Genomic DNA, 14,417 nt, shown 5'->3' on the forward strand with positions numbered 1-14,417 from the left:
ATACGAACTATTAGCTATGATACCACTTATTAAGAAAAAACACACCCCTACACACATGCAACAGAAAATAAACTGAAACAAAAATAACAAAAAAATAGAGAATGCAAATATTTAAATGATTCGAAAAAATTTCCTACGTACACGGAAGAGGGAGAAAAATTCACTAACAGTTTCAGAATTAAACACTCAACAAACTTTCTCACTTTCTCTCTCTACTTTAAACTCCTTATACCCTTGTCTATCTCTCTCCTCACTTTTCTCTCTTCTCTCAAAAGGATGCACTCTTTCTCCACATTTTTCTCTAAGCACACATGAAGCCTTACACAAAATACTTATTTATAGACTTCTAATGAGCTATAAAATTCTCAAAAACATAAAACAACAACTTACCTAAAAACACAAAATATTAACTTTCCCAAAAACTAATTTAAGACACTTTCCCAACAAATATTTCATTATTTTCAAAAGTTTTATGATACAAGTCATTGTGTTTCATAACAAAATAAACAACACAAAATTATATATGCTAGCTAGCATGACCCACTTCCTGAAATAATTATATCATTAATATCCGCACAGTAATTGAACAAGAATATGAACTGTTTGAACAGTGTAGTACTAAAAATCAAAATTCATATCCCCGGAAGAATTAATTCATCTTTCCACTATTTTCTGCCGGGAAAATATGGTTATAAAGAACGACGACAAAGTTTGGTTCAGGACTTTTACACTATGCGAAAAGCCAATGCCAATATGAAATCAAATCAATTGATTACGACATAAAAGTGTATAGTAAGATCACGTGGAAATCATATATATGTATCTCTTTTCTTCTGTCTGAAATCGATACAAGATGTATATCTTGCTGAGGTAAAACATCTTTTTTCCCCCACTCTTTTCATATCATGTTGTTTGTGGCCCTTATAGCCAGTCCAATTTGGTACTCAGATTTATGAATCACATCACTAATGTATTGGTCCTACGTGCATAAAAAATGGGGTTATAATTTGAACCTTCTTTTGTAGTCTTTTTTACATTTAAAACTTTAATTTTCTTCTCCCACTGTAGTACTTTCTTTCTATCCCAAGAGACTTTTCCGTGTGTACTTAAAAACGTTTTAAGTCAATTTTTTCAACTATAGTTATAATCAGTCTGATCAATTTATTTGGTGCTCTTTTTTTTTTTTTTTTTTTTTTTTTTTTTTTTTTTTTTTTTTTATAATTATACTCAATGGTCACTTATCCGTTTACAGTATGGGCGATGTAGGCTTGGCCTGCAACTATTGAGCTGGCTATGATGGTACCCCTCTAACTATGCAAGAAGGTCAAACGTTACTACTAGTACTAGTCGTCTAACTATTAGGTATACAAGTATAAGCTATTTTGTGATTGTAATATTGTAGACAGTACTAGACACCACCGACCAAAATTTCTAACGATTTTTAAAGACTTTTAAATTTCAATGTTGTTGTTGTTGTTGTTGTTGTTATTATTATTTTCAACTTTCTCCTCAAAATGAACATTTCACTTTCATGGCTCAAAGTATCCAGCATCCCATGTGTCCGCATCAACTCAAGGAGAAAGTCAAACGGCCTTCTATGCTTTATGGCTTTTAGTCGTTCTGAAGAAAATCCAGAATGCTAACAAAAGAAACCGTCCAACACGCCTTTATGAATTATGGGGGTCTCTTTGACCATGTTGTACATGTTAAACGACGATTTTGTCTCCATACGACATGTCTCCGTCTCAAGCCTCAACATTATTAACTGGCTTCATTAAGTATGATTATTGAGTTAACACTCAAATTCATAACTAATCTCTGAATGATCTAATGTTTTCATGAGCCAACATCCACGTACTTGGAATTGCGAATAAAGGAATGGAAGTCCAAAAACCATGTGAAATCATCTCCCAAGAAAGGGAAGATAAAGAAAAGAAAAGAAAAAAAAAATCCAAAACAATATGAAATCACTGGGAGGTGTTCTCATATAAAATTCAAAAAATGAGCCCCACGCACGAGAGAGTATCTAATAATTTGAGGAACTCCGTAATACAAGAACCATGTTGTAAGGGCATACCCTCAACTTATATGGCGCTTTACATGTCACCATGCAAGACAAAAAAGCATCAGAGTATTTTGAGCGTGGAAAAAAAAAAAAAAAAAAAAAAAAAGCCTAAGAAAGCTATCCACGGTTTTGATATGCTGACAAACGCCAATGATCCCACTTTGTGTCTCTCGCTTAAATTTGTTGGGTTTTTATTTTTGTGTAATCAGAGAATTGGGTCCTGCTGGCTTAGCTGTTGTTATGATTGATCATTTATGCCGACCTATATTTGGTTTTTGGATGGCTCAATTTTTTCTAAAATATAGTTTAGACCCATTAAGATATGAATGACAAAAACCACCTAAAGAATTGGACTACATTAAAATCAATCAATCAATCAATCAAAATAAGTGGGGACAATTAACATGTTATGTGAAATTTTCTTCATTGGCTATATGGCTTTTCTTTGATCAGAAGAGTAAAATCTCAAGCTAATTCCCAAAAATTGGATTCTGAGGAGATCATGTGTGTCATAGAAAATATGAACAAGATCAGCCACATCAACCTGATGAACAACCACGTGGTAAGAAGACTAGAGACCACATAACTCTTTGTCCTAATTTGAGTCACTAAGGACACGTTTGGTACACCGTATTGTATTGTATCGTATCGTATCGTATTGTATTATATTATATTATATAATTTTTATACAATACGGTGTTTGGTTGGTGGTATTATTAAACATTATGCTATTTTTACTATCGTAATCTATTTACGTATTACTTTGTAATAAGATTAAATTTAGGCCTAATCATAACCTAATTCGACTCTAATCTCAACCCGAACTCAGCATTTGGAGGAAGCAGGGGAGAAAGTAGAGTTGCTACATAAGGGTATTTTTGCAAAAAAAATTTGAAAAATAGGGTTAAATTGTAATTTTTTAAAAATTAAGGGGTAAAATATAATTTTTAAAAGTTGAGGGATCAAAATTAATGTTTGGTTAGAGGATTCAAACTATGATTTGAATCATGGTTCATAGTTCGCTACAGTATTTTCTCTCACAAAAAATACACGTAAATAGAAAATGGTTCTAATCATATGATTCTAATCCATGAACCAAACGTCTGCTTAATTTTAAAAAAATTTAGGGGTCAAAATATAATTTTTAAAAGTTTAGGGGTCAAATGATTTTTAAAAAATATAAACCCAACATGACTCCGATTCTGAAACTTGACCCCAACGTGGGTCCCAAAACCCAATTCTATACCTTGATATTTGTGAAATATTTTATATGTTTTTAATACGATATTTTAAGTTAAATTACATAATACGGTTTAGTACATAGCTTTTTTTTCGTATTAGATATCACATTTCATATTGTATTAATTTTGAATTTCATTAAATCATATAGTGTATAAATGTTACCAAACAATGTATTATTATTAAACAATATAATATGGAGTGCTTGTACGATGTACCAAATATGCCTTAAATTCAAACGGCTCCAAAGGAGTCCTCTCATGTAATAACCCGATGTTCTCCAGCTAATTCAAATCCTAGACGAGCAGTTTTGGTGGGGGTGCATCATATATAAGAAAATCTCACATACAATGCATAAAGTAGGTGATTTCCGAGGGTTTTACCGTTGTTTTCCCCTCCTATAAAATTCGGATGAATACGACTTTTGACGTTTTAGGGCCCGTTTAGTTCGCTAATTTGAGTTTTTAATTTGAGTTCAGATGTGACTTTATATGAGAGTTTTTTACTGTAAAAAAAAAATTAGATGTGACTGTTTCTGAAAGCTTTTTACTGTAATAAAACTCAAATTTTAAACTCGAATCAGTAAAATTAAGTGTAAATTAAACTTAAATTAGATGTGACTTTAATTATTCACTCGTACCACTTTTAAGTGTAAATTAAGCTTAAATTTTCAATGAAACGTTATATTAAAATACCAATTCTCTAAAAGTGGTGTTTCTCTAATTATTCACTTATTCATCCTTGTTTCCTTGGCGAAATCAGACTGCGGGGAAATAGAAAGTGATTTTATGTATATTATGTCCCTTGGCCAAGGTCTTACTTCCTCTCCATTTTTCTCACGTAGATGTTATTCATTTCCCTTCCTCTATATCTTCTTTTCTCTCTTGCCAAACAAGTATGTTAGCATTTTCCATGTCCCACTGTCTACCTGCTGGGTGTTTAATTTACTTACTGTAGCAAAAAATAATAATTAAAAAATGACCAAAGCAAACCTTAAAAATTCAAGACTTATACTAGAGGACGTTTAGTTTATGTATTCAGAATCATAATTCAAAATTATTCTCATTTTTTGTGAGAGAAAAACACTGTAGAGAACCATGAATCATGATTCAGAATTAAGAACGAATATAAAAAACAAACGTCTCTTTATACTAATTAACCAAGTACAGAGAGATTATACATACATATAGGGGTATGCAACAGTCAAGATGGAACTACTAACTAGTTTTAGAAACAGAAACATTATAGAAACTTTCGGGCAGTGAGTTTTTGAGTTAAAAATTCAAAAAAAGTAACTCGAGTTACAACTTTATTTAAGTTCATGTTCTTTTAAGTTTGAACTCGAGTTTAGGACTAAAACTCGAGTTTAAGTTTCTCCTTCAACTCGAGTTCAGAAACTCGAACTCAAATTAATGAACAATATTTTTTCTATTCTTAAAAATGCTATAACTTTTTCGTTTTAATTCTGATTGAGATGATTTTTTTCTATGCGTTGGCAACGAAAAGACGAATAAAACCTCACCCATATACCCTATTAAAATTTTCTATCAGCATTGAGTTTTTATTAAAATCTATCTAAATACAAATTCAAGTTTTGACTCACTCAAACACAAACTCAAAGGCCCCGTTCATTTCGTCGATTCGAGTTTAGAATTCGAGTTTTGCTACAGTAAAAAGCTCTCAGAAACAATCACATCTAACTTTTTTACTATAGTAAAAAGCTCTCACACAAAATCACATCTCAACTCGAACTATAAACTCGAATCAGCGAAGTGAACGGGAGTTATCTCAAACCATAACTCAAATGTACACAATCAAACACAAACGCCCGTTCACTTCGTTGATTCGAGTTTAGAATTCAAGTTGAGATGTGATTTTATGTGAGAGCTTTTTACTGTAGCAAAAAAGTTAGATGTGATTGTTTGTGAGAGCTTTTTACTGTAGAAAAACTCGAATTCTAAATTCGAATAGGCGAAGTGAACGGGGCCTCAAGTTACAACTTCAACTCAAATTATAACTCAAACTCAACTCAAAATCTATACTCAAGTCACCTAACTCAAAAACGGCAAAAGAACAAGCTCTGGGTGTGTTCGGCAGCCTCAAAAACTCAAAAAAAAAAAACAACTCGAGTTCCAATTTTATTCAAGTTCATATTCTTTTAAGTTTGAACTCGAGTTTGAACTTGAGTTTGAACTTGAGTTTTGGACTAAAACTCGAGTTTAAGTTTTCCCTTCAATTCGAGTTCAGAAACTCGAACTCAAATTAATGAACAATATTTTTTCTATTATTAAAAATGCTATAATTTTTTCGTTTTAATCATGATTGAGATGATTTTTTTCTATGCATTGACAACGAAAAGATAAATAAAATCTCACCTATATATCATATTAAAATTTTTCATCACTATTGAGTTTTTATTAAAATACTATCTAAATACAAATTTAAGTTTTGACTCACTCAAACACAAACTCAAAAAGATTCTTATCTCGAACCATAACTCAAATGTACACAACCAAATACAAACTCAAATTACAACTTCAACTCAAGTTATAACTCAAATTTAACTCAATAACTACACTCAAATCACACTCTAAGATAACAGACCCGTACTTTTTTTCCCTTTCACAAAGTCAAGACCTCAACCTTTAACAGCCTTGCAAGTCCCTCCATTGGAGATAGACAAGTCCGGCACAATAGTGCGTGTAAGCTCCAGCCACAACCAAGACATGGAAAAGCTGATGACTGTGGCCGGCAATGTCAAACTTTCCAGGCCTCCATCGCTCCGGTATTCTCGCTGCGTAAACCAAAGCTCCCAAACCATAGAAAACCCCCATCAAGACCTCATAGCAAGTAGTTTGGAGGGCCTCTTTCTGATTCCTGTACAAGATCAGCTTGTGAATAATTGGCGCCACGCCTGAAATTCCCATGCCGAAGAAGAGAGAGGCTCTAAGCCTGCGAAACTTGGGTTTTTGGGAGAAAGGGAGCAGAGAGAAAAAAATGGTGGCTAGTGCTAGTATAGTTATTGAAGCCAAGTAGAGGCTGCGTGTTAGTTTATCAATTCATCCTAAAAATTTAAGCTATTAGAAGGTGGACCAATAATAATTTTATACTTTAACACTCTCTCTCACGTGTGGGCTGAATAATGAGTAATCGTGTAGGTAAATTAATTGAAAAGCACAACACGTGAATATTTAAGCTCGAGATATATAAATACTCAACACGTGATGACAATTTAAATGGGAATAAAGAGTAATTACGAGAGTTTAAATTTAGGACATCCCACTCTGATACTATGTTAGTTTATCAATCTATCCTAAAAGCTTAAGCTATTAGGAGGTGGGCCAATAATAGTTTTATATTTTACCACTGGCTGCAAATGAAAGAGTAGTAGACATGAGGGTAGAAGGAGGTGGAGATGAGTGCAGCAAGGCCTGCATAGTCAATGCGTAGGATAATGTACGAAAGGCATGTGCTGCTGGCTAGCAAGCAGAGCATTGCTCCACTTAAGAAGGCAAAATGGGCACCTTGAGATTGGGGAGACCATATGGGGGGTTAACATGTTCGTGACATCTTTTAAACCATGCTGTGAAAAGAAAACGAGGAGTAAAGAGAACTAATTAGGATTGTAGAACAAAAGGGCATTGAGGAAAATAGGTAAATTTAACATGGTAGAGAATTTTGTTATGTAGGCCTTTAGAAGTTTTTGGATACAGAAATTCTGTAGTTGATATGATGCATTATCCATGGATAGTTTCTTGGTTAAAAAAAAAATATAATTAGCTTAAGCTTAACAGAAATCTTTGCAATAAAAGCACAATATAGAGTAAATATAATTTTCTAGAAGCAGAGTTCTAGGTTACTAACACATATGAAGCCTAGAGGAAGTGCAGCCATGATCGTGTGTAAGTTCTGTTAGGAATTAAGCTCTAATTCCTCCTATTAGAGAGCAATAAGGCAAAAAAAAAAAAAAAAAAAAGAAAGAAAGAAAGAAAGAGGAGAAACTCTCAATGTAAAAACTATGTACCCTTGCCGCCGCAGAATATCACTATAATCAGAGAAAGAAATGCAAGCTGCACTTACTTGCCGCTTGCTGGCATCGTATTTTTTGTAATAGAAGCCATGTAAAGAGATTTTGTTCTGATCATATAACGTTTAATTGGCAAAAAAAAAAAAGATGAAAGCTAGAAAACGATACCAAGGACAAGACAAACATTTTACCAAAAGCACAACGTTATTGTCTATCTGATTTGCAGGGGAAAATTGCTCAGGCATACAACTGGTGAGAAGTTCAGCAAGGCTCCAACCAGAAAGTGAAGGCAAAGAAGTCTTCTTAATCGTTTTCAGTTTTGCTGACTTTTTGGGAATAAGTAAAAAACGTTTTCAATTTTTGTTTTTCAGGAGATGCGATGCCAAACGCATTTGTGAGTGCATTTTCATTTTTTAGTTCTTGAAAAACGTGAAAAACGTTTTTGGAAATGATTCCAAACAGGCACAAAGTTTCTTATACTCACGTCGAGATATTAAGAGTCTCATTATGAAGGGAGAAAATGCTAAGAAAAGCCTGCTTCAAAGGCCATTCTGATCGGTAATGGCCAATGATGAACTCGTTGTCCCTTAGATATTCTGGCAATGAATGAAATTCAACAAGCTGAAACTTCACTTTCTTCCATAGTCTCTAACCTAACCTTTCCCTTCCTTTGAACACAAATCGCTTCCAATTTCACAGTCAAAACGGGTACCAAATTCTTCAAATGAAGTCAAACTATTCTCATGGCGACCACCTATCGTCGCTAAAACCCCCACAAACAAAGAAACAAACGGATTAACATTGTCAAAAAAAAAAAATTGCACAATTTGTAGCAATGGAGTTGATGTGATTTGAATTTTCAAGAGAAAGCTCTTTAGGCAAAAAGTTCTCTTTGAGGGGAAAAAAAAGGATATAGCTATAAGTTTGCTGGTTTTTAACAAACTTAGTCCTGAATATGCACTCTAGTGAGGGGTAATGCAACGAGAAAAATGTTTTAAAGTCAGAAGATCATGAAAAAATTACATACTCGATAATGTATAGCATTGAAGTAGAATTACCTTCAAGTCAAGAACAAAACCGAATGAGAATTGGAAGGGAAAGTTCTTGATATGGACTGTTTATTGAGAATAGAAAGAGTGAGAAAATTGGCAGGTGATTTTTTCCTCTTTTTTTATTTTTTATTTTTTATTTTTTTTTTAAAATAACGAAGTGATGAGGTGGTGAAAGGAAGATATATGGTGGTCTGCAGTTCGATATAAACCATGTGATGTTTGGGACAACAAACACAAAAAGAAGTTATAAACTTGTCAAACAAATAAAAACTCAGGGATGTCAACATTGCGACCCAAAAACTAACTTGCGTGGACAGAACAGAAAAGGAAGAGAAAACAGAAAATTATAAGAACTGCATTGATTAACAAATAACTCAACAAAAGTTTAAGCGCAAAACCTAGGAAATGTTTCTGTCTTTGCTTTCCCTTTATTTTGACTAAGATGATAGGAAATACTGCTTAGTTTCAAACAGAACTGGTAAAGAGGTTTCAAAGGGATGGGAAAAACGTGTCCAATCTGCATGGCAATGCATAGAATTCATCATTCCTAACATCTGATCCGTACAAGCTGAACTTTTCCCACCAATGCAAACCACTGTCTTTTCTTGTCAAATCGTTTTCTCGGGAAAGCGAGCAATCCAACACCAAAGCAACTAAGGCAGCCACCATGGTGTGTGACATGAAGATGACAGTCACAATGTCGTTGAACTGAAATCATTCAACAAAAAGTTTTAGCACAATGACAATGTCGAAAATATGACGAAAATACTATTTTATGGTTGAGAAAGCTCTCACCCATCCAGAATGGCTGTGAACATGTCCATGCTCCGATTGTACGTGATAATATTCTCTGAAATATTGTGGTACTGAAATTCCCATGAAGAAAGAGAACCCCAGTATGAATTTAGTCCTGAAACTGTTCAAGTTGCAGAATTGGAGAAATCCGAAACCAGCAGAAGCTGCATATAGCAATAGAGATCACCACTAATCATCTTATACAACTTGTACAGATACAAGGCATAAAAGAATGACAAAATCAGCAGAATGGAAAGGGTTGAGGAAAAAGAAGTTCCATACCAACATAGCCAAATAAAACACAGTACAAAGCTGCTACAATTGGCAGAGGAATTGAAGCGAATACAGCGCCAAACTTTCCTGATCAAGACCATAAATCAGGCATAATGAGAATCTATGTTGAACAGTAATGCCTCTTGTTTCCACACTTTTATGGATGGCACAATTTTGTGGTGAATAAAAAAGGAAAGAAAAGAACATCGGACAAAAATGTGTTCTTTAAAGTGGTAGTATACCTAGTACAGAGAAGAAAATCATGAAGCCAGCTGATATCTGGATGACTCTTCGGCTTCCGACTTTCGTCAGTGCTAATAGACCAGCATTTTCTCTGCACGGCAGCACACAAGGTAAAATGAAAAAAAAAAAAAAGTTAGGACAACTTTCCCTGAGATGGACTTTCTAATTGAATAAAATTACTGCAACAATATAAAGGGAATATGAATCTGTCTTTCAGCCAAGGTTTGAATTGATTACACTGATGCAGTGGTGCCGGTTAGAGAACCGAACATTCCATTGAGTAAGGTCCCAATACCCTGAAAATCAAGAAAGGAGAACAATGAAAGGTCAATGAAGTAAACTTAACAAGAAAATAAAAAATGACGACCCGGATTAGATTCGCCTACCAGCCAGCCAACACCACGGCTAATTACAGAAGGTGGCACAGGCGTGGCACTCCCATATCTTGCTGTGGCAAAAAATGTACCAGTGGACTGCAAATCATGAAAGTAAACCATGAAGCCAAAATTGTACGCAAGAAGCTGATAATTTGAACTCTTTAAGAATTTTTCAATTTGTATAAGACTTTTGAAATATCTGGTAAGTTAGTGGAGTAAAGACCTCAAAGAGAGAAACCAAAGAAGCTGCCATCATTGCGAAAGTCTCTCCAGCATTAAAAGTGGGACTACCCCATTGAAATGGATAAGGCATATAAATCCTGCAGATAACAGTTTTAACATAGTCAAAAGCTCATCAACGACATTACGACAACATAACTGCTGCATATTATATAATGCAGATAAAGAACATTAGTGATATATATATATATATATATATATTGTTGGAGGGTCTCACCAAGGAGCTGTACGGATAAGCCCAGAGCGATCAGTGCGACAACTAATTTGAGTGTTGGGTGGTTTCTTGTTGTACACGCCAGTTGATGTTAAAAACAGTGCATATAACCATCCAATTGAGACGGAGAACAGCAATGAAAATCTATCACATCTGTGTGTTTTTGCTTTCATATAACGAGGAAGATACTGCAAGACCGTTTATTAATTGCTCATCAAGCAATACATACTCGTTTGGAAAAATGAATACCAAAAAGATTAAGAGTGGTAACGACACTTGCCTGTGAGATGAAAATGAAGATGATCAACTCAGGAAGCCCAACTTCAACACATTTTGCGAGCTAGAAGGAGAGAATAAGAGGGACAAAAATGTGTCAAGAAAAACATTGAACTAAAATAGAAAAAGCAGCAATAAAAAGCAATAAATCCAATGAAGAAATTCTTACCGTGGGGAAACCAAGATGATAGAGCCCAATTCCAGCGAAAGTTACGACTGGGACAACAGAAAGAGGACTAAGAAACCTAAACCAGTAATTTAGGAAACAATGATCATGATTCACAAAGATCATATATTAATATCCATAATCCATAATTTGACAAATTAAAAATTCTTAGCAAATTTTACCTCTCAAAAACTTTCAACTGAGATAACCTACCTTACAACATTTCTCCACAAGCCTAGGAAACCAATTAATATCTGAAAACATGCGGTTATGATTATAGCACCTTGTATACCTCTCATTGTTTGTATAAACTTCTGGAAAAAAATAAAAATAAAAAATAAAAAAAGAAGAAGAAATGATAGTGCTGATAAGAATTCTGTTTTCAGGAAAAAAAAAAAAGAAATAATAATAAATAATGAGGATCTTGGACTAACCTCATCAGGGTCTAGAATTGTGGTATATCTTCTGGATAGAACAATAGAAGTTGTGGGAATAACGTATGTATATGAACCCACAACCACAGATGGTAGTCGGGTCCCAAATAAAGATTGTAGGAATGTGCTTAATCCTGAGACAAACAAAGACGTTTGGATCACCTTAGCCTTCTCAATCTGTGACAACAAACACACACCAAAGAATGAATGAATTTAATAACAAGTTTGATAAGAAAGCAAACATGTCACAAATATATATATATATATATATATATAGTTCGTATTTCTTACATCACCACCTCCCATTAGTGGAACTATCATACTCGGAATCAAAACGGTAATACCAAGAGTCAACAGATAGTGCTGGAAACCCAAAACGACAGCTTCAGCTACACGTTATGAAAACACCGTGTATTAAGTTGAAGAACCAAACAATATCATATTTGAACAAAGAAAATTGAGAGAGAGAGAGAGAGAGGACGAACGCCATGGAGGTGGACTGTTAACACAATACTGAACACCGGGTAGTTGTTCCTTGACTGGGTGTGGCTGAAACTCCTCGGCTTTTTTGTTGCCATTATTGTCGTTTCTGTTGTTAGTGTTGCAAATACAGGCTGATTGGGGCATCTCTGTCTTAGCAGAGCACTAGAGAAAGAGCATATGTAGATAAGAGGAAAAAGTTCTATTCTATATTATTAAGGTTTCATGAGTCCAACGTATTTTATTACCCGGGAAAGAAAAGGATTTGGAAAACGGTTACAAATGGTGATATGGTAACTTGATTAATATATCAATTATTGCTGTTAACGTTGGAGGGTGGTCGGAAATATTTGGTGGAAATTCGTAATCTGATAATGATTTATTGCTATAAATGTTGGACTAAAGCAATCACGTTCCATCTGATCAATTCTTTCCATTACTTCTCAAGCCGAGTAACTAAAATGACTAAAAAAATTAAAATGACTAAAAATTTATTTTAATTAGTAATTTTTTAGTGGGTCATTCTAATCATACTATTTATTTTAGTTAAATATAGATTAGTTTTATATTTATTGAATTTAAAATATAAATAATTTCATTAAATTTATAAAAAAAATCTTTACATTTATTAAAGTTAAAAAAATAAAATAATATACAAGTGAAATGACTAATCTCTCTATATTAATTATATTTAACTTGTGTAGAATGCATTTTTTAAAATAGTTAACCATTTAATTAATAATTAGAAAGGAGAAAAATTAAAAAAAAAAGCAGCTAAATCATTATTAATTATTTTAATTAAAATATAAAATAACTAACATAATTAGAATTTATATTTTGCATGATTACTCGAACAAATAATAATTAAGAAACAAAATATTGCCCCAGCGATCGAATTTAAAATAATGAGCAAAGTTTCAAAAACTCGACAGAAATGACATATCTTTCATACCGGGCGTAACTGGTTGGGCAAGTAATTATGGTGACAGTGACTTCGAACGCATGCCAGAAATTTTAAATTCCTTGTAATTTAGAATCGATTTTTTTTCCTAGATATTATCCAGTACTTAGATTTGTATTTTAGTTTACACATAATAACAACTTTCATAATATATATATATATATATATTTAAAACAGTACGAGTAATGAGTCTATAACTCTCATTTTATTAATAAGAAATGAAATCATTTAAATTTAAATTTTAGTGGACACGTATACACACTCATGCACACAATTATTTGAGCTAACATCAGCAAGAATATTATTAATTAAGAACAAATTACACGTCTTCCCCTCGAATTATAAGTCTTGTTACAAAATACCTTTTAAATTTTAATTTTAGTTTTTTTTCCCTCTAAACTTCAACAACTCTTACAAATTTTCCCCCTAAACTAAATTTTTGGTAAAAAAATGTCATGTGAAATGCGAAGCCTAACAAAAAAAACTCCTTATGTTAATATTTTTAACAGAATAACACGTATCACACAAATAATGACCATTTTTGGTGCATAATTATTATATTAGCTCATCCTCGTTTAGTCACACATAAGTGCAATTATGCACTAGGACTTGTCATTTTTTTACTACACTAACTTTCTCTTAATTTTCCAAGGTTCATCAATGGTGGCCAACAACAATTACAGAAGTAAGAATTTAGCAGAGGGGGGAAATTTGCAAGAGTTGCTAAAATTCGGGAGAAAAAAAGCTAAAATTAAAGTTCATAAGGTATTTTGTGATAAGGCATATAATTCGGAAGGAAAACGTGTAATTTTCTTATTTTTTCCTAATCATTAGAAACTTTATCCTCTTAATCTTTTTTTCCTTATTTTTTTGGGGGTCGTTTGTCTTTTATGGTGCAAACAAGACGCTGATGGAGAAGAGAAATATAGTGAAGTCTAATAAAGAGACCTCTGAGAGAGAATGTAGATTGCTCTGGGAGTGAAGAGGCTATTTGGAGCACTCACTGCAATGGTGAACGAGGGTAACTCCGTAGAAGAAGGCTCGAATACTTCTGAAAAAGTATGAAAAAAACTCTTAAAACACTTTCAAGTGGTGGTAGAATAGGATTAAAGAGGATTCTTGGGGGGTTTCTAAGACTGACAATACTTAAATATTATTAAGAATCCCAAGAACTTAAATAAGACTTCAAGTCTTTATAGCAAAAAACTTGAAAGAAAAAAAAACACTCAGAGAAAGAGAAAATATAGTGATTTCTCAAGAGTTTCATCACTCAAGTGAGTCTGATGATGTGTATTGCTTTGTTGAAATGAAGAGAATGAGGGGGTATTTATAGGAGAAAATGAAAGTGCTTGACAACTGCTCTGACGGAGGCTTGAACACTCAATTCCGTTTGGATCAAGACTATTAGCTTCCTTTTTGAGTTTGACAAAAAGATGGTCTAAAAACGGAATGAAATGTTCTGAAATTTCATTATGGAGAGAAACTGATAGCGTGTTGTCGGAGCATTCCATTTGGAGCAAGTATGTCAACTAACTTTCTGAATTTGACAAAAAGACTCATCGAAAATGGGATGAA

The 14,417-nt window shown here is 33.5% G+C and overlaps 1 protein-coding gene and 1 pseudogene across 1 annotated transcript; both read right to left on the reverse strand.

Moving 5' to 3' along the window:
• Positions 1–5,949: 5,949 nt before the first annotated feature.
• Positions 5,950–7,974, reverse strand: LOC21387515 (annotated as a pseudogene).
• Positions 7,975–8,833: 859 nt separating this feature from the next.
• LOC21387516 (putative nucleobase-ascorbate transporter 10) lies at positions 8,834–12,028 on the reverse strand. Its single transcript, XM_024173265.1, has 14 exons — positions 11,887–12,028; positions 11,693–11,790; positions 11,402–11,578; positions 11,181–11,281; positions 10,971–11,046; positions 10,806–10,865; positions 10,529–10,713; positions 10,295–10,391; positions 10,081–10,167; positions 9,932–9,990; positions 9,694–9,785; positions 9,461–9,538; positions 9,179–9,342; positions 8,834–9,091 (listed from the first exon to the last, which is right to left on the reverse strand). The coding sequence occupies exons 1-14, from the start codon at positions 12,026–12,028 to the stop codon at positions 8,873–8,875; spliced, it is 1,635 nt and encodes a 544-aa protein (XP_024029033.1). The 3' UTR covers positions 8,834–8,872.
• Between the last annotated feature and the right edge of the window lie 2,389 nt (positions 12,029–14,417).

Source organism: Morus notabilis, unplaced genomic scaffold (assembly GCF_000414095.1).
Source record: "Morus notabilis unplaced genomic scaffold, ASM41409v2 Scaffold47, whole genome shotgun sequence".
Lineage (NCBI taxonomy): Eukaryota > Viridiplantae > Streptophyta > Magnoliopsida > Rosales > Moraceae > Morus > Morus notabilis.

Coding starts and splice junctions, on each gene's coding strand:
- LOC21387516 (XM_024173265.1), bottom strand. CDS start 12,028: ATGCCCCAATCAGCCTGTATTTGCAACACTAACAACAGAAACGACAAT. Junction 11,047..11,180: donor TTGTGGAGAAATGTTGTAAG/GTAGGTTATCTC, acceptor TTACTGGTTTAG/GTTTCTTAGTCCTCTTTCTG. Junction 9,786..9,931: donor ACCGGCACCACTGCATCAGT/GTAATCAATTCA, acceptor GCTGCCGTGCAG/AGAAAATGCTGGTCTATTAG.